Source organism: Gymnogyps californianus, chromosome 2 (genome assembly GCF_018139145.2).
Source record: "Gymnogyps californianus isolate 813 chromosome 2, ASM1813914v2, whole genome shotgun sequence".
Lineage (NCBI taxonomy): Eukaryota > Metazoa > Chordata > Aves > Accipitriformes > Cathartidae > Gymnogyps > Gymnogyps californianus.
Window position 1 is genome coordinate 40,372,062 of NC_059472.1, and position 21,480 is coordinate 40,393,541.

The window sequence follows — 21,480 nt, forward strand, 5'->3', positions numbered from 1 at the left end:
AACTCCAAACAAGAAGCCATATAAAACTAAACCTTATACCTCTGCTAGAATTTTAGTGCATCAGTGTTCATGGCTTTAGTTTTACTCAATGGTGCAATTAAATTCACTCAGGCAAGATGTCTCACATACATAGCAGCCAAATTAAATTAACACCCAAAAACTACATTTAAAGCAAGGTTAAAGTTGTGATATAAACCAGCAAAACCAAGGGCATTCAGTGCTAAGGGTTGAGACTACCCTTAACTCATCCCTAGTGCCAAAGTATTGCATAACATATGGCACGTAATACTGTGTTGAATTACTCCTGAACCCAGCCACAGGACAAACTAAGGACAGTGCACCAGGCACACGTTTAGAATTCAGTTTATGTCACAACATTAACGGTTTGTGTTTACTAATGAACTTTGGAACAATTTTAAATAGAAGAGGATTTTCTGGTTTACATACTTCATCAGGGACAACAACATCTGTAATAAATATTGTACGTAGCACTAAACAGACAGAACTGTTGAACCCCGTATAAGTCAACATCCTCCATCTTTTTTATATATACACATATATATTAAAAAAAGACAGGAAAAAAAATATATAAAAGAGAGACTACTCTAAAGCTAGAGGATGAATTGTCATCTTCCAAATTCTCTCTCAAAAGAAAAGTTGCTGGTAGACATTACTTCCACAGCAGTGCAATTAAAGAACAGTAGCAGCTGCATTAAACTCTGTTCTAGCACAGTAAAGTTAATGCATTCCTAATTCCTGATTTACATAGTATTCCTTTTCTTCCAGACTAGCAAGGGATTTTATCATTTTAGCATTTATATCACTCCAGTACAGTCTGCTTGTGTTCCTTTCTAGAGGGAGGAGCAACACCAGCTTCCACCTAGTTCTCCCTGAAGAAATGGAAGAAGATAAGGTATTCCTGGTGCTACTTCTTGATCTTCTTGAATCCTCTGTTGAAGAAGATAAACTATCCCCTAACCCTAAACACAGAGAAGAAGTTTCTCCGTCACTTACAAAGATACTGTCAAAGGAAGGAATCTGAAGACCATCAAGATTATTTATTTTTTTAAACAAAAAATTTAAAAGGGAGTACTTCTCAAGAAGATATTCATATTTCGAGGTCAAAACTGTATTAAAGTATTAAAAAATGGAGATCCCATTATCTGAATCTATTCACTACCCTGAGGCAAAATTGCTCTTCAAGAAGTCATCCCTAATTTTAAGACATTAACTTTTTTTATTTCCTGAAATGTATTATGGCCAAGTCTCTTTGATTAGTTTTAAATCAGAATCCTTTGAGATACATCAATCTTACAATGACAACATGGTTAAACACCTTTATATAAAGGTTTCGTATTAGCCAATTTAACTCCCCTCAACAGCATTTTAGTCAAGTATACTTTCTGTCAACTGCCAACTTAATAACGATAATTTACAATGTAAATCTTGATAAATTCTGTAACTCTCATGAGTAAAACGTACTTTTGTATTGTCTAATAGGTAATAACTGGTCTATGTTATTATATGCTCTATGAGTGTGCATCAAAGATTCACCTAAATAAAAAGTATTTCAGAATAAAATCTTTTTAAAATCTTACTCTGGCATTCATGCTTATGGCCAAGAAAAAATTCTATCAAGTTACAATCACCAGCACTCAAGTAGGGTTTAACAATACATCAGTTTAGGACATATGAGACAGAAGCTTATGCATTTGACGTCACTGTCCAGCCCCCACTACATGTATGTTTACATTAACCAGGTAAAAAGGTGAGATAGAACATTTATGCAAAATTCTCCCCAAACTGATTACGCAGACATCCTAAAATAGCACATGGCAGACTTGGGCAACACAGGACACTTCAAATTATGATTGCCCAGGTGCGACAATAATTGACAATCTGATCCACAGTCTCTGCAGATAATTGAAGAAACAAATGATCCCTTCCTTCAAGCAAATACTTAAGAGCACACAGTCTTGCACGGCCATTGCCACAGAAGTGATACAGTAATATCTGCTAATGCAAAAGTTATTTGAGCAAGCCACTCAGGTGTAGACACAAGTAAGAGCTTTCAAAAAAAAAAAAAACCAAACCCCCAAAACCCCCAAACAAGTATTAACTGCTAGAAAAATAGCAGACAGAACACATTAATAACAGATGCAAAGCAACACACATAAAAAACAATCACCTCAACTGATACACAGCACTAGATTGTAGATTGTAAACTAATCAGTTTGTGGAACAGATGTAGGCATTTGTACACAGTTCAATTAGATCTAATTTTCACCACATATTGGTAGGCAAAAAGAGACATTCAGATGCGTAACACGCAGGTATAGCGTTACACAAACTCCCCATCTTTCCATAACATGTGCTATTTGTGCTGAATAGCATATTTAGTTCTAGCCATTCCTTTTCAAAGTTAAGGAGCAGAAATTCAAAGGGGACTGAAGCTGGCCAAGAAAATAACTAGAAAAATGAAAGATTCCCACATACAAACTGAGGATGTCAGGACCGTGATAGTTTAGAAAGAGAATGATACATGTACTTAACACTTTCTGCAAGAGGGAAGACTATTCTACAGAATTCAAAATTCCATGTTAAGAACAACAGGGAAAAACATTGTCTTTTATACTTCAAACATGAACTCGAGTAATTTCTACCTTTTATTCTGTACATTTCAAAAACGGTTGCAAGTACAGTGCTGCATAATGTCTGGTAACTCCAAAACTAGAATAAGGCTACTTTTGAGAAAAGCAGTATAATTTTATGATAAGAATACTGCTCCAAAAGCTTATTCATTATCTAATGTCCTTTACTTGAACACAACATCTTTATTACAACCTAATCCACTGAAAGGTTTCCTAGTGAAGCCTTCCCTCATGTTTATTTTATGCATTGGTCCTGATCGCAGCAATTTTACTTTGATTAGTAATCTAACAACCAGGGTTTTGATGACGTTAGTAAGAGTGTAAAAGACCTTTAATAAAAGCACAGTTGGATACTTCAGATGTTAAATATTAACATCCTGAAATCCATTTTTTTTTTTTTGGATTTTGGAGAGGAGGGTTGGGGAGAAGAGCAGGGAAAGAAGAGACACCCCTCAAACCTGCAAATACAATCCATAAAAAACATTAAAGAAAGAGCTCAAAATAGAGCTTGCCTCCAGCAGAGCTTGCAATCAAAGACATGTAGGCAGCAGACCAACCACTTCCCACAAACTGCAGCAAAATACACACTCCCCATGAGTAATCACACCTTCGTTTGCAGGGGAGAGGAAGAAGAGAAGAATAGTTGGTGAAAAACAGCTTCCAATGTAAAGACATTTATGAAAAGACCACATTCTCCTCTCCTGCCTAGCAGACCATCAGGACAACTAATTACCGAGTTTATATTACATGAAGTTTATCTGAAAAATAAGTGCATGGTTTGAAATACAAAATATAGCTCTAGACTTCAAAAAAAGCCCTAGAGGTTTTGTGCTGTGAAAGCTGCAGAAACAGGTCAAATTCAATCACAGCCAGTCATGACATTGCAGGAATTTAGGTTTACAAAGCTGTTAATGATGTTATGACAGTAGTAATAAAACTAAAAAACAAAAAAAATCCCCCCAACCCAAAACGCCACAACTTAAAAAAAATTAAAAAAATTCATGAATAAAGGCAGCTTTCCCTCCTCCAATTTGAAAATTAACACTTTGAGGAAAAGAAGTATTTCTGGTTAACTAAGATCAACATGAGTACCATATCTGTATTAATCAGTTTTCTGCCCAACTGCAGTACAAGTCAGAGAATTAGCTACACAAAAGAGTCTATAAAATATAATAATGCCTTTTTTGGAACAAGTTCTTTTCTACTTCCTACTCAGAGTTTAATAGTTTGGAAGTGCAAAGGCCAATCAAGTTGTGAAGCAGATTAGAAGAATCTGTAAGCAAAATAAGAACAAAACTAGCAACCAGGGCAGAATTAAAAGAGAACCACACTGAACTAAAAAGACTGCTTCTTTCACCATCTTAGCATAGAGACAAGGAACACATTAACCACCTGTATATGTAACATTCTTGATCGCATATTAACTTATTTTAGCTGCTAAGCACAACCACTATCAAAAGACGCAAAAAATTATGGGCAAGGATTTTTCTTTACTAGAAAAGGCAGAAACTTAGGATGCAGGAGACTTCTCTCACTTCTCAAACTCCAATGAAACATCACTCTGAAGTGAAGAGCACCACAGATTTCACCTAGGTATGTATTTTTGCAAAAATCAAAATTCTCATCTGAAAAAACGCAAGAAAAGCGTGGAAGACTAAACATGTAATCTGGTTTGTGAATGTCTATCCAAAAGCATGTTAAATACCATCTAAAGACACTTTCAGGGAACCTCCTCTATTCAATAAAACAGTTTTTCAATTTGGAATATCTGAGGTGTTTTAAGAACTTAATATGGGCTTCAGCAGAAATATGCTTAGCCCGTTTAAAAATATGGGGGGGGAAGGGATTTTGTTTTGTTTTACCTTTTTCTTGACTGAACGGCTACTCATGATTTTCTCCACAACAGGACCTTCAGCATCAGCAGATTCCTACATCATAAATACCATACAAGAGTTATGGGAGTGCATCTTTGTTACTTAAAGACTTACTTCATTAGAAAAACATCAAACAATTTTTTTGCAACTGAGTTTAATACAGAGGAGGACTTCTTCCCCCTAGCATGAGAACTGAGAGGATTCAAATAGATTTAATACCATAATGAAGGATTGAAGGATACTTGTTTAAGCCCATTTTTAAGAGCTTATGCAACTCTAGCTCTCTCACTAAGGCTGACATGCACAGATACACAGATAAAACCACATGGGCAGTTCACCTCTCCTAAAATCACACACACTCTCAGCACCATACAGCCTAAGTATTAGAAGATGTTCAAAAACTCTAGTTGGCTGTGTAAGTGTCCACACGATAGCTATCAAAATTGCTTGCAATTCTCTATTACACTATTACATTAATTCACTATTACAACTGCAGGCAAACCTACCAAATTCTCCTTCTGATAAGACACAATTAGCAATGGAGATCACATAGAGTATTTCACAGGGCTTAACAAATTGCCAAATGGAATACCAAAGAACATGTATATATTCTCCAATAGGTCATCAGTTAGTTAAGTGAAGTAGTTCTTTGAAAAAGCACTACAAAACAATGAGATTGTTACAACAGTCATTCCTACATTATTACCCCTCATTTTATTCAAACTATTTTATCCATCATTTACATTGCACAGAGAATAAAGTGTACCCTGCTGGGTACTACAAGGCAGTAATTTCATAAAGGGGTTCTTATGGTGCCTAGCAGCAGGAGACAAGCTTGAGTGGTTTATTAAAGTCACAGAAGCCAGACCACTGAATTCAGAGAAGTAAATTCAAGACTCCTAGCAGTCCAGTTTAGGTTTCCTTTAGGTAGAGACCATTAATTTCAAGGAACTGTGTCAAATTGTGTATCATCAGCTTGTAAACAAAGTCAAGAATTAATATATTCTTTAAGAAGGTAAAAAGCTAATGCCTTCTGGCACACTGTGCCAACCATCGATGAGTATCATTCAGGAAAAGGGCCTATATTTGAACTTTGAATGCTGCAGTTACAGCCACCTTTCCCGTCCGTTCATATCTGACCTGTTGCTCTGATTGAGAAGTATTTGAAGGAGAGTCTCTGCCAGCAGCATCAGCATCATCGGCCTCCTCATCTGAAATCTTGAACTCCAGGTCTTCTGTATAACGCTTCCTCTTCACCTGCCTGCTGGAGCGTCGCTTCTAAATAGAAAGCATTGATATTTTTCATGAGAAACAAAACTGATAAATTGCAGAATAACTGAGAAAACTTCTTTGTATTTCTCAAATACACTAGTGTGTAGCAAACACTATTATTTTTACAGCACCCTGATAAAAATAGTGGAATCAAGACACTACTATTCTAAATTCCTGCCTGTGAGCTGCTTTTAACTTCTGTTTAAAAAAAAAAAAAAACAAAAAAACAACCAAACAAAAAAAACCACGTCATGCTTGTTAAAAAGCATATCTCAGAAAGCAATTAAAATAGAAGAAGTTGCACCTCTCAATTCATGTCTACGACAAACTTTGACAGATGGCCAATGCAGGAACCAAACACCACCTTTCCGCAGCATGGCCCACAGTGTTGCTAAGCAGTGACAACACACTTTCTTGCTCTCCTCATCCGCCCACAGTTGTACCCAGATTATCTTGTAGGGGAAATACAATGAAATACGATTTCTTCACTCCACTGACCCAGCACTGTTCAGAAAGACATCCTGCAGCACAGCATGGGAAAAGACCCCAAACTAATAGAGGAGAATGAAAAACTTGAACCAGTCCAAAATGAAAACACAGTTTCTGTGTCCCCATACCCTCATCTCCAGGATGAGAGAAAGCTTACGAGAAACTGCAGAAAACAATCTGTAAAATACACGAGCATGCATTTGACAGAATTTGCAAATTGACACTCAGTGCCAGACACCATTTTCTGCAACAATAAAATTCAAATTCCCGGATAGTCTGCATGAGGTTATATATTTTGAAAAGCTGAGAGCATATGCTGTTGAAGGAAACTGTCAACTGAGCACCAAATATCTCAATGGACTGATGCATATAGTAAAAAAAAAAAAAGTTGAATATCAACTGTGGAAAAAAACATCTTTATGAATTGATATACTACTTATTTTTACATCTTTCTCAGCTTAACACACATCTTCAATGGTACATGCAAATACTTATGTAGCTTGTTTAACAGATCTATGCACCCAGGTCTCTCAATGTACATAGACAAAGTCAAATATTTACTTTTAGATAGTTAATCATACTTTTTAAAGCACAAATATCTGATGCACTGCACAAAATTGGAAATTCTTTCTTTAACTGAAAGTGAAATTTTTGAGCAAAGGTTAAGTTTACATCACCCTTTTAAACGATGGTGATGTGGCTTCTACCTTTAACATAGTAACTTATGGGGGTTCCCACAAAACTGTAACAGTATTTTTATACTTGAAAATAGATGCCACTTGGCAAGTTTGTACCCTCATTTTCATAATCACTGATGAGAGAATATCAATTTTCTTTTGGCTCAATAGGTAAATCTTACCATTGTTTTTGGTGCCAAAAATCTCTTCTTCCGTTTCCCTAATAGAAAGGATGCCTAAAACATAATGGTAATCCGCTATTCGATTTTTATTGACTTGGTTAGCTTCCTGTTTCCTCTAACGTCCACATGAGGCTCTGCAATTGTTATGCACTGTTGTCAGAAACTGTGCATACATTTACCTGCATCAGATTATCTTTTACTCTTTAACTGATCTATAGGTAGAAAGGTGAGTAATAGGCTTAATAATGGAATATAAAAAATCTGTATGGTAACACACAAAAGTAAGTATTTTTCCTCTCTAAAGATAACAATGCACCAATTTGTGCATTACTACATAGTATCATTACAGAAGACTCAGTATTTAACACAGAGAATGCAACGATAATATCAATCTCAGTTGAGAAATGCCTAACAAGTTTATTAATTCTAGCTGTCCTAGCGTATATGGTTGTAACCTTTCCCTAAGTTCACGCAAAAAAGTGCGGGTGCAGTATAACATGGACAGTGCAAGAAAGTATTAAGAAAACAAAAATTATCTGAAATACTTTATTACATTTAATTAAAAAGTGATGACCCTAACACTTGTATTTACAAAAAGAAAAAAAATTTTAAACGTAAAGTTTATCACCCAATTGAGTTTCACAAAGAGAAACTTTTGTCCCACTGAACTGAAAACAAGCAAAACATGCATATATATTGAACTGTAGACAGTATATAATCATCTGCAAATTAACCCAAAAAAACATCAGCTCAAAAAGTTTCTTCTACATCTTTTGTCAGCGCCATTAATCAAGCTATGAGAGACTTGGGGCACAGGACAGAAAACTTATTCACCAAACATTTTAACGTTTGCATGGTGTATCTCAACTTTTCTAATTCAGAATACATGGCTTGCACAAATCAGAAACAAGACTCTTTTTTGTTGCTGCTTTTGTTTTTAATCAGAATATACTAGCTTGCTCACACTTCCTTATACTCTACATCCTTCTGGAAAATAGTAAGAGGGAAGGCATAATCCACGCTTGTGTTAGCACACCACTGTTTGCCAACCTTTTCACCAGGCCGCTTTCACCATTCTCAAGCGATCATCAGTCTCAACATCTCTCGTAACTGGAAGCAACACATCCACAACCTGATATGCAATGGATGAATGCAATGGATTTCAGTAATACCAGCATGACTATTTAGGAGTCTCATACTTTCTCCATCACAATTTGCCTCTACCCCTTCATCAGGGAATTCTTGTTTTTAATGCCCACTCTGACCACTGCCAGCAGAGGCAAGCCAGGAGCTGACCACTTCTTAACATGGCTAATGACAGAGCACACAAAAGTTGTCATATATGCCATTTCTATTTCCAGATTTTCTTTACATGAAATAAAGTTTGGACAGAAAGCGATAGGTGCATAGTGGTCAAAAGAAATTATCAATGTTAGCTGATGACGGGCAGTCCTGCAAAAAGGCCCTTCACCCATCAAGGCAGCGTAGGTACAAGTCCCTGATGTGCATGTTTCCAACATTCTGCTTTGTCATGTCTTATTCTTGATTTCAGAAGGTTTGCAAAGGCAATGCAAGAAGAAACACGAGGTTTATAAGCAAGACCTCATAACGGTACATTAAGTCTACAGAGCAGAAAATTTAGCACCGTAATTGCAACAGTGATGGAAGAGAACACGTGAGAACTCAGCAGCACCGTACACATATCTGCAGGTAACAAGACTGTAAAGCAAAATTATGATGATGAATACTTGTTTTAGTGAAATATTCACCACAGTGATTTCCAGTTCTCACCTTCTTTGTATGTCATTCTAAACAGCACAGAAAACACCTGAATACCAGTATCTCTGTAACAAAGACTGTAAGAACCACCGTTTTATGCATCTAAATTGCCAAAGGTTACATTGAACTTGAAGGATAGCATTACCTGAACCCCTGGGTCATCTTCATCTTCAGGATGAGGTGATGGTGGCGGAGTTTTTTCCAAATCTGAGTTTTCAGAACCTTCCTTTCCCTTGTTAACCTTTTTCTTCGCAGCACTAGTTTCTGAATCTGGTTTCTTGTTACTGAAACAGAGGTATTTTTAATCGATATTTGTACAAAAAGGTAAGCAAAAAGTGCTTAACAAAATAGTTAATCCGAGATGTTTATTTTCAGTTACTTCATTATTTTCAACTGCCTTTCTCATTTAAGTATTTAAACATAACTGTAAAATCAATAATGCATGGGCCATCACTATACATTTCCCATTCCTTAACAATGGACACCTCACTTCTTTCCTTCAAGATCTTAGACAGCGACACTGAATATGTATTCAACAACAAACTAAAAACAAGACTGGAAAGGAATAGCTGCTCTCTTCAAAACCTGCACTTTCTGAAAGCGGTGTTTGGGCAACCAGACACATGCGAAGAGAAACAGGATTACGCGTGCACTTGTCCTGATATTAACTGTGCAGACCAGGTAAGCAGAACCAGAGGCAGCGTCACCAAAACAAAGGACCGAATGAGAAAATTCTTTGTTTTCTTCTACAATCCCTGCTATTTCCAAGCCGGAAAGGCGCTTTTGTGTCAGCTCTGAGGGCACCCATACAGCCTCAACGCATGCAACCGCAGCTTTTATGGGGGGAAAAACCACCCTACTGGTATCTCAGCATCTACACGATACTAGAAAGCTATATCCACTGATGGTAGAGAAAGGTTTTAGGGACTGTTTCTCCCCCTCCTCCCCCACAAAAACGTTTGCCACCTGAGGAGCTGGGACCCCATTTCTCCAACTGCACTCAGAGGCCTGGAAATGGGTGAGGATGCACACATCAAAATCTAGGTTTAAATACATCGTCACCAAATCATGCACCGAGACGATCTTCAGCATCGTGGCGGTGAAATTTTTAAATGGCAACAAAGAAGAATCGATGGTAAAAGTTAGTAATTTTAAGCACATTTAGCCTTTGAGTCTTGCGTGGGTTTTTGCTAGTCTTTTTTCCCCTCTGTGGTCAACCCCCCCAGGCCTGTTACTGATTTGACAGACTGGTTGTGGAAAGTTGCTGAGATGTTTAAGGGCAGAGCAGAGTTATGCACTGGTATCCGACAAACGGCGAGTACAGGTCGCCAAACGTTATGTCAGCTACTTTTATATGGCTTCTGCACCCTCAATGTTTTGATTTCATACCCGGGACACTGCCTGGGGTTTGTTTTTCCTTCATAATCCCGGGCCTTGTAACTTCTCAAACAAACATCAGCTTTAAGCTTGTTCATTTTGATCAGCACGTTGGCCCACCGAAGGCGTATTTTGGAGCTGTAATTTAAAATTCCCGAATGCGATGACACGTCGCTTCGGGACGGGGACAACTCGGTTGTGGTATTATCCTCTTTCGCAGCCTGTGTTTAAACTAATGTTGACTTAAAAAATAAAGTTTACAAGTGAAAAGACTGGGAGTTTTGGAAATGAATTTGTATTATCGTGAAATTACAGGGCGTGACACAGCTTTCCTCTCAAAAAAGAAAAAAACCAAACCAAACAAAAAAAACACCAAAAAAACCAAAACCAACCAACCAAACCCCAAACTGTGACAATTTTAAAAAGGAAGGGGGGGGGGAAAGGGGGGGGGGGGCGAGGGGGGTGTAGTTTGACACCGCGGAAAGAGCGCGGCCGTAAGCCAAGCCCTCCGGAGAGGCGGAGGCGGAGGGGAGAGCGCAGCCCTCCCTGCCGGCCTCCCCCGGGCGCGCGGGCCGCGCGCGGGCAGCGGCTCCCCTCCCAGCGTTTGTTTCCGCTCTAGCTGCCACCAATGGCACAAAGCCGCAGCTGAAGCGGGGCCCCTTGCCTTTCATCCGCGCGCCGAGAGCGCTCGCGTCGCCCCGGCAACCCGCGGCCACGTGACCAGCACCTGCTCCGCTGGCTGGCGGCCACCGACTGCAGCCATCTGCTTCCCTCAATCAGCGCCCGGGCGCTCCCGGCACCTGCGCGGCCGCGTCCTGCGCCGCCTCTCTCCCCCACACGCACCCCCTCGCCTTTTATCAAATCATCGCGAAACCGCTTCCAAAAAAAAAAGCCAAAAACAAAACAAAACCAAAAAAAAAAAAAGAAAACAAACCAAACCCCCCAAAACAAACAAAAAAACCCCAACCCCAAACTTTACATATTTCTCGAATTTGTTTAAGTCAAAGGTAAGCCTGTCGGGGGGGAGCTGGACGGCCGCCAGGTGAAGCGAGCTGACAGGCTGGCGCTTTTCGCCCCTGACCCCCGTAAATCAGCGCAAGGCGCGCAATTAAGTTTAGTAGTCGTTACCGTGCCCCGGGTGCACCGCCGCCTATGAATAACAGGCTTAAAGTCGGGAAGAATAGCGCGGCCTAGGTTTGATAAAATATCAATTTGCTGAAAGGCCGGGAAGCGCTAACGAGCGCCTGCCTGCCCCGGGTGGACCGACCGACTGACCGCCGCTGCGCTCCCTGCCGCTCGCCGCCCGGCGAGGCCCAGACAAAGACCCCGCCAGCGACTCCAGCGCTGGCGGCAGGTCCACCCCGACAAAGGTTTCTTTCCAGCGTCTGTTAGACCGTTCCTCGGCTGTGGCGGCGGGGTCTCCAGGCTAAGACTGTTTCATGACCTATATATACCCCTGAGCCGTGCCTCGGCGTACTGAGTCACTCTCGGTAACGGAGACGCGGGCGAAGCAATTCGGACACAGTTTCAAATCTGCCCCCTTGCCAGGCCAGTTAAAAACAGACACATGAAAGAGCCACCAACGTGGGGAGAACAAAGCCCGTGTGCAGCTCCACCAGCAATTTTAAGTTCTAAATTCAGCAGAAGAATTGCTCTTTTTAAATGCACAGCTACAGTTTCTTTCAAGGAAAGAAAGTGAAGTACAAATAAACCATAGAAGAACAGCACCATCTCCTTGAGCAAGGCGACACACTGCTTCCCAGTGCATCAAGCACCCAGAAGCTTCACCTGGCCGGTGGGAGCATCAGCTTCCTCGAATTGTCAGCAACTGTTGTTCCTCTCCATCTTCCCACAGAGCCCGTGTGATTTGTTCCTGACAATTAAATGTACCCACTTTTGACTCAGCCTTTCCACTTTTCAGCAGATCATACTCGGGCCATTCAGGAATGGTGTTAGCCTGGACCAGAATTACCTTTCCACATGTAAGTACAGACAGGTAAAAACCTGATCTTAGAGACTTTACTGTTAGGGTCTGTATGTCAATGCTTAACTCTGGATGCACATCTGATAGTACTTTCCAAATCTGGCAACGCGAAGGTGAACTGTAATATACACATTTAGACAACTATCGCTCATACTTGTTTTTACACATACATGAATGCAAAAATTTAGCCAAGTCCCACTAGAGACAAGATAGTGTCCAGTCCCAAAACAACAACTAGAAATCTGGGAGAAACTGAGGTAGTATTTGCCACACACAAAACACTACAATATTTTAAAACTGTCAGTTAACACTAGTCCTTCTATTCAAGTCATACAAACACAGACATTTCAGATTAGACGTCTTACAATCTAGCTGTCCAATACCACTTTCTGGTTTCATCCTTTTATCCCCGAGGACTGCACAGCATACTGACCAAAGGGGATCAGTAAGAAAACAACCTGCAGATGGTCAGATGAGCGAACAACGTGAAGGAAAATGGGCTGAAGAGGAAAACAGTAGGCAGGACAACTGAAAAGAAAGCTTGAACTACAATTTGGGAACAAGTATCCAAACTTTGACAGTGTTTTCTGTCAGTTAGTCAAGCAGCCACCTACAGAGCTAGGTGAAACTCCAGGAACTTACGGGGCCAAACCATCTGACTCAAAAATATCCCAAAAAGCATGGCATGCTTCGCAGGATTAAGAGGGGAAATAATTAGCCCGTATGTTTACATTGTGCAACTAGTTCATCTGATCTGGGTAACTGACAGATCTGTTTATTAGTGTAATTTATGATGGCTATCAGGATTTGGATGATGCTTTTTTCTGTAATTTAAACATCTAAAATAAGTCAGATGGACTATTGATCCCTATTTTACCATTTGGGAACACTGTCCTGTGACAAATTCATGATTGGAACCTGGCTTAGGAAAATGTTACACATCCATTGTGGAGCATCAAAACCATAAAAAAAAAAAATAATCCCACCCTCTCAAAATGTTAGAACTGTGAGACTTTCTGTACTGCCTTATGTGAGGAACACAATTATTTCTTAAACCTCCTAGTGTAATCAAAACCTTTTTTTTTTTTTTTAAATCAGTTTTCATATGTCACAGAAGTAGGAAAAACAATAGGACAACAAGTTTTTTTCCAGCCTGAAAACTCAGCCAAATTACTAAAAAGTACGCTTTGGTAACAGCGAAGCCCACAAGGCCTGCCTGCAGCAAAGGCAAAGGTAAGTATCGGGCAGCTGGGCTGGTTCAAAAGGGAGATGAGGACAGGTGTGAACAGGAACAGCCTCAGTGGACGCGCGCATGGAAATCTCGCACGATTTCCTGTTCTCTCCCACAGGCAGCCCCTTCCTGCCTTGCGCAGGATGATCCGAGCTTGGGAGTGGAAACTACCACCACCGCCTCGGGACCTCTCTTCCTGTCCTCCAGCTCCCCAGGGTGCTGCGTCCTGCTGCCCGCACCGCTCCCCCGCGCAGCAGCCTCTTCCCGCTTCCGCGGCCAGAAGCCATCCCCTTTCCGATACAACAAACAGCGAATCTGTGCGCCAAAAAAAGTCCATCTCCACCTCCCTCTAAAAGAGGTAATTCTGCTCGTGCTTAGCACTCCCCTTGCGAGCAGCAACCCACTCGCCCTACCGTGCATCCCAGGCTGCTGCTGTACGTGTGGGAAGGACAAAAAGTTTCCCCTGCCACAGGGAGGGGAGGAAGCAGATAAGAGCAGCCCTGCAAAGCACAGCACACCGCTTTGAGGAGATGGGAGGGGGGACGAGCTCCTGCAAAGAGCTGCCATTTGGCCCTTGCAAATAGTTACTGCTTCTCCCACCGTAATCGGTGGCCACTCTCTAGGGTTTCATAGGAAGCAGTGGGAGAGATACCAGCTGTGCTGCAGCGTGATCTTCTCAAACAGGTGGTCCTCATCTCCTCCAGGGACAGGCACAGGAGGAACAGACATCTGAGCCATGACTTTGCAATTCAGTAGGACTACTTGCCTTTCCCTGTCCATCTACTTTTGGAAAAATCTGCCTGCTTTGCATGTGCCTGAAGCTGGCTCTGTAACATTAAGAGCCCGCATAATACTCAGCACCCGCACAATTCAATGAAAACCCTTCATTTGTGATCCTAGGTATACCTACATTTTGCTTTCAAACCTGACTAGTTTGGTCCACAATAGATTTGTTTTGCAAATGTTTTTTTTCCAGCCACCACAATATTTGTCTTTCTGTAGTGGCAGGATTGGGCTAATATCCATCGCAAGTGTAATAGTACAATATTAATGTGTGATCTTTCTTTCAAAAGTATGATCTTTCTCATACTTTTTTCAAAAGTATGCAGTATAACATACTAGCAGTCCATTTGGGTGTTTTCTTTCTTTTTAAGATGCCATGGGACACGCAATTCAAACAAGCATGAAATTAATCAGCTTCTTCCATTCTCCAATCTGACTGTTGTCCCTCACATGAAGGTGCATTTCAGTGAGACAGGCTGCTCATTTTTTCACAACTTACACCAAAGATAGAAGAGATGTGAAGGATAAAGTTTCTGGGGTTTTTTTGTTGTTTGTTTAATAAAAGGATTACACTGTTAGTCAAAATTGGAACTGAAGTAACAGGGTTAAATTATGAGCTGTATTAAATTACAAAATGGTTAAGATACTTGAATACCAGATTTTTTTTATCTATGTGTATACTCTAATACAGCCTGTGTCAAGCTTAACTATCAAGGACTTGTTACGCTCTATCTAAAAAACTGTTGCTCTTCAATAAATACATTTCCTATGTCTGACTTTATTTACCTGAACTTTACATGAGGGCAAAACTCTTCTACTAAAACTGATCAGCTTATTCAGGAATGAAAACCATTAATTTTGCACAGCATTTAGAAATCTAGAAATCACGCTACTCCTTTCAATGCTTAGAAGCAAAATACTGAGCAATAAAAGCAGTAGTAGTACACACATGCCAGATACTAACTTTATAAAAATATTTTACTTCTACATAATCATCCATAATCTATATTAACTTGCATTAATCTCACTCATCTCAGCTACTGTAATATTTCCTTTCCGGAGTTAGTGCTGCTGAAATACTGTGGCTTAGATGATCAAACGTTTGGACTGTTGATTTATTTAAAAACTTGATTCAATGATCTGTCACTGGACAGGTTCCCCAGGCTGTGATATTGCCAAAGTAAGCAAATTTCTTTCACCAATTTAAAAATCTTTGGCAGCACAGCGTCCCAACACAGTCTCAGAGTTCTTCAAAGAAGTTTGATACTGAAGCTGATGACCACAAAATGAGAACAACCTTGTTTTCAAGAGAGCATTTGGTAACAGAGACACAAGCCCATTATGGGAAAAGTAGGACTTTCTCCACACCCCTGAGTAAGCATAACGAACAGCAAATGCTCTTAATGCTGCTCCAAACACGCTTCTCTCACAGGTAAAACAACAGGGCTTAGTACTTACTAGAATACTGTAAGTCATCTAGCCACCCAGGGACAAGAGTCATTGCATGGGAAAGAAGAGAAAGACTCTCCTACAAATAAAACTAAGAAACCAGTGATTTGTTCCTTCAAAAGAAACACTGTTCCTTTAACCTGCATGGCATGTCCCAAGATTTACAGAAGACGCGCAAAGAGATATTAGGATTGAGTGGACAGGACAGACCAGCTCTGACGTCTGATGTCCAGCTCAGCCACAGGAACCCATGCATGTTTTTGAGGCAGACTGCTTCTAACCATTGCTTATTAAACAAAGCTTCATTGTAGTCAACACCTTGTAAAACCGCACTAATTGAGAAGTCCTGCAGGAAAAGCTTTTTTACTTCTTGGTGGCAAAAATTGCTGGGAGATGCTCAATACCATGCAATGTGGCCTGGTCAGCCTTTAAACCTACGAGTATAGGGAAATGGAACAAAAAGGTTATTTTAGCTGATACAGTATTTTGGTTTCAAAAACACATACTGGGAGATATATAACTTAAGAGTTTTTCTAAGCTGTGAATTGCTGTGTATGTAAACCCCATCCTTAGGACAGTCTGCAACACAGCCGAACTAACTTCTGCAATAGGGATAGGCTGATCAACTGTAATTTACTGAACAGTCAATATAACCTGTTCAGGACAACATTTGATTTTACAAGCCAGTGTTTATAAATTCTTCAGGAAACATCGTCTCTGCTAATATAGGAACTTCTCTTTCTTGCTAAAGGAACAAGTAACATCTTACTGTCCATGCCTCATTTAGCCATATAGCTGTATCAAACCTAACCAATAGTCAGTCTTGTAGAATATATGCAAAGCTGATTCATTAACTGCAATTTTTAAACACTGATACAAATGGATTTTGCAAACTGATTTGGATTAACCAAGTCGGGCTGTGCTTCCATCTGGAAGTTATATTTTATAACGCTAGCCACATCTTGAAAAACAGATTCAGATGTTTGGAACAAATTCAGAACAGTTGTAAGAAATTCTAGGTACAAATGAAAAAAAAAATTGAGCTTTAATGTCTTTTTCCTCTCAGTTTTCTTTCAAGTAGGCATTTATAATGATGGTGTTTAGGGAGTTGAGGGGTAAGGAAAGAATCTGTGTTATTATCTATGACGTATTTACTCATGTAACGGCAGTTTGTTCTTTCTCCTACTACTCTGTAGCATTGTAAGCCTATCCTGATAAAAGGACACGATGCTGACTGAAAACAGTTAAGAAACAGGGTTGAAGCATCTGGTCTATCCACAAAGATTTTCTGCTAGGAAAACTGTCTTTACATGAAACAGCAAAACGAATATAATCCCTACAGTGAAGATACATCAATATCCATATAAAAATGCCTTTTTAACAGCAGAGCTTATAGCCCATGGGTTGTGTCAGTATAAAATAGTGTCTGTAAGGTTTGTACAACTTGTAACAACGCTAAGTACCTAACTTCTTTATTTAGAGAAAAACGTCATCAAACCTTTTTACTCTAAGCCTTCATCTCTGGATTTAGTCAAACCTACATTAATGTTGAAGCAATTTAATTTCTTAATACACAAACCACACACGAGGACACATGAGCATTAGAAGAGAAAGAGTTAGTTTTGAAATGTAACACATCCAGAAATTTTTATGCTTTGAAAAGAAAAATTAACCTTCTGCCTTTCCAGCTTGTTTAAAATAACTGTGAAGCCATAAACAGGAAAGCCAAACAAGAGAAATGTGCCCAAGTTCCTCAAAAACATGATGTTGTAGATGGTAGAAGGCAAACGACAAAACAAGATTTCCTCTCCACCCACACCATTGAGCACAGATGCTCTAGAAATCCCGCAAACACACTGTTTTTCTCTGATCGCATATAGAAGTTTCCTGACTTACCTAGCCTTTTTGCTGGTCTTGGGTTTTGGTGTGGTATTTTTTGCTTTCTTTTCCTTTGGCTCTTTAGGGGTCTTAGGGACTTTGGGGGTCTTGGGCTCCTTCTTTTCCTTGGGTTCTTTAGGATCCTTCGGTTCTTTTTTTGTCTTGGGCTTTTTCTTTTTCTTCTTCTCTTCTTGGGAGCAATCCACTGAGTTTCTGCTTAGATTCTGGCTGTCAAGTCCCCCAGGAAAGTCTTCCTTACCAAAACCTTTACTGGGACCTTCTGCAGCAATGTGATTGTTTTTCTTTTTCTTTTTCTTTTGCTGTGGCTGCGGCTCAATTGATGGCAGATAATCATCGCTTTTCACTAGCTGGGTATTCGGTCCACTAACCTGAGTCATATCCGGCACTGGTTTCTCTAAAAAGGGTTCCGATGGAGAATGCTGAGAGAGACAAACAGAAATAAAATTGTACATTTGCAACTTTGATTTCCAAAAACTTTGCTCTTCTGGAGCAAGAGGTTACAGAGGTAGAAAATACTAAGCAGAAAATTAACCTAGTAGCGTATCTGAAACATTGTACAGTAAAACAGTAAAACCCAAAGCTTTCTGCAGTTAAAACAGTAGCAAAATGACCAGAAATTCTTGATATAGCACGGGTAAAATTATCCTGAGGCTTGTATATAAAGTGGAATTATAGAAAATATTTACAGTCTTCAACATTTAGATGCAAAAAGGAAAGCAATTGTTATTTCAGATATTTCAAAATAGTTGTTAATAGAATGAATAACTTGTTACAAATTATTCAGTTGCACTAGAATTTTGTCCGCCGGGAAAAAATTTGTTAAAGTTTGTTTCTAGACTTGCAAAGGAAAAAAAAGTATATTCACAGACTGTATTTATAAAAAATTAATCAAGGCAATTTACATCGGTTCAGCGGTGACAGGAGGTATTTTGATCAGCACGTGAAGGATTAAGCCACTTTAAAATGTAATACAATGTTACATTTTATGTCAAAGATCCACAGCTCCCTACTTGTAATTGAAACAGATTTGTTCCTGCTACAGATTGGACAGAGAACTACCTTAAGTGTTTGTGAACCTGCAAAAACATCCTATTTCAAAGTCCATATAGTGTATCAGGTTTACACCAGACTTAGAAAGTACATGAAAACCTATGTATAATGACACAAATGTCAAGTGCCTGAACTAAACATACTGGATGTATTTGCAACTCTTTTCCTCTTAATGGTTCTGTTCTACACAAAGATCCATGAGTCCGCAATGAAAAAATGTCTAAGCTCTACCATAACTTTGCAGCATATCAAAGCTCTAACCTGCTTCCCCTCACTGCCTGCCCGTGGTTATAAATGCAGGACGACAGTGCTTTTCAAGAAGAAAAGTAATAGCATGACACCATACTGATGCCTTTCTTGCAACTGCATATACGGTCAGATATTTTCCCACTCTCTTTCTCTCTCTGTTTCTCCTCCTGTTCTCTTCCCTAAAAATTAAGTCGGCATGATTCTAGGTGGAAGAGTTCCCCATTAGCCATGGTCATGAACTCTAGCCATTTGAGATGTTTGATCCATTGAACTGGGGGAGAAGAAAGGTTTATAGCAAATGAGAATTTTACTTCTAGGAATAGCAGTGCCTGTGTAACTGTTTGTAATGTTATTGGCATTCCCGTTTCTCTGCTTTTTATTCAAACGGCACTTACTTAGGAGTGGCAAGCATGCAAACAAATGACTACAAACCCAACCCCTAAGCATAAGGAGAACTGATGGGCATACACAGACATAGACTTTAGCGACCTGGATCTAAAAAAACCAATGCACTTAAGATTTAGGAAATAAAATTCTCAATATTATTACATAGGAAAGTGAATGCATGTGTATTTTTCCAAATATATTAATATAGTTTTCTGAATGTAAACAAACTGAACCAGTGCAGTCCTAACTATTTTCAGCATTTCTTCACAGTAGCAAAAAAACCGCTGTGCCCTGAACACACTCACACACTCGGAAGCTACCCAAGCAGCAGAAGGAGCAAGGCTGACAAGAAGTGAAGACCACTTTTTATTGCTGTTTGGGAGAGGTTTGAATGGTACAAGCTAGATACTACGGTTCTTCATGGAAGAGACTCCAGGACAAGAGGGAAGGCCTGAGTGCCAGACTGAAGATCTGGGTCTACTTGGCTTAACCAAGAGCTTCCAGGGTGACTTCTGCATGTTTCTGTCCTCCACCTGTTTATTAAGATACTTTTTAGTGCAATAGGGTCTTAGTTGCAGTGAAGACTCAGCTCTAATGCAAACCTGATGCACCCATTGCATTAGCACCACATCAATCAGCCCCACCTCAAGGCAATCTCACATTAGGCATCCTGAAGTATGAACCAATACCTCTTCTAGAAGTCTGTAGTCACCATAACACTTATATATCTTCACGCTGAAAAGTTAACAAAGACTGGATATCTGTATAGAAAACACTGATCCCAGGAAGTCAGTGGTGCCAATGAGTTCTGCAGTCCAATTATGCATTACATAAAACAGAGATATTTTAAAATCTTGTAATTGGTTTTGAATTTGGTTGACTGAATTGAATGTCTCCTCAGGTTTGTTCTGTGACACAGAACAAAACTGTCTTCTCTGTACCTCAGACCGTTATGTACTTGTACTAACACTTATTTTTAGGTAAGAAAAGACAGGAATATTACACAGATCACCTGTAAGTACTTCTTATCCATAGGTTTTCAGAGCAGTACTTTTAACCTACATTTTCCCAAGGTAGTCAATATATTTCTATATTATTTGCCATTTCATATCTCATGCATCCTACATTTTTCAGAGACCTCAAGTGCAAGTTTCATCAATGTCTTCACCGAGCTCTCCACTGCAATATTCAGTCCTCTTTTAAAATACTGTTCACTTGCTGTGTCTAACACATAAGAAATCTAAGTTTTTCTTTTCATTATTTGTAAAATCTGTATTGAGCAAGTACCTTGTCTTTGGCACTACAGTATTTGTTTGCCATATTAAGAGAGATTTTTTACAACTATCTAAAAGCTTATGTATAAGGCACAAGTTTCTAGAACAAATCAGAATTGGTAGTTTAATTTATTTTTCTTCCTCTTAAGCATGTGAAACAGCCAAGCCAACAAATATTAAAAACCACAAGAAATCCAGTAATGCCATGTAAATTTAATTCTATAAAATTTTCAAGGTTGTACCTTCATTAGTGATATGACCGTGTCACTGAAATCAATATGAAGTTTTATACATGCTTGAGTATTCTCATTACCTTTTAAATGTAATTCAAAAAATTAATCCTTGTCTCCTTTCTAAGACTTGCGGGTTGTTCTTTTTGGTTTGTTTGCTCGTTTGTTTTAGAAGTCTGAACAACAACTTTGAGCACAGTCATAAGCAAATCTGAACGTAAGGCAGACAGCTTTCCAAGTCTCCACAACAGCCATGTCAGCCCTTCATGATTTGACATTTGTAGCTTTAATGTAAGGTCTGGCCAGAAGGTAAAGCATTCAGAATGGCAGCGACTGTTGCCACACTGTAGTACTCAGTAACTCACTCTGGAAGATGTCATCCTATGAAAATTCAGATTCTTACTACCTCAAAAAGCTTATCCACAAGAGCCATTCTCAGGCTCTAAAACAAATTAGACTATACATTAGACTTAACCGTTATGCATGAAACAAATATTAAAAAAACCCCAACTTACTGCCTTTTATTTACAGTAGCAAGTTATGTGCATTACCAAGCATACAAATTAAAATACTATGGTTTTGTTTCGTATCATTCACATTCCCCAAAACATTAAGCTACAAAAAGCCAACTCTGCCCTAATTA

General features: G+C 39.4%; 1 protein-coding gene across 2 annotated transcripts in view; it reads right to left on the bottom strand.

Annotated features, from left to right (window-relative positions):
- The window catches only part of CHD7 (chromodomain helicase DNA binding protein 7), a 133,812-nt gene that overhangs the window by 41,168 nt on the left and 71,164 nt on the right, over positions 1–21,480 (bottom strand). For both annotated transcript variants that reach the window (XM_050892941.1, XM_050892942.1), the window contains exons 3-6: positions 17,645–18,066; positions 9,070–9,208; positions 5,666–5,803; positions 4,514–4,579 (exon numbers count right to left, since the gene is read on the bottom strand). In XM_050892941.1, coding sequence (XP_050748898.1) covers positions 4,514–4,579; positions 5,666–5,803; positions 9,070–9,208; positions 17,645–18,066 — 765 coding nt within the window. The remainder of the gene's footprint in view (positions 1–4,513; positions 4,580–5,665; positions 5,804–9,069; positions 9,209–17,644; positions 18,067–21,480) is intronic.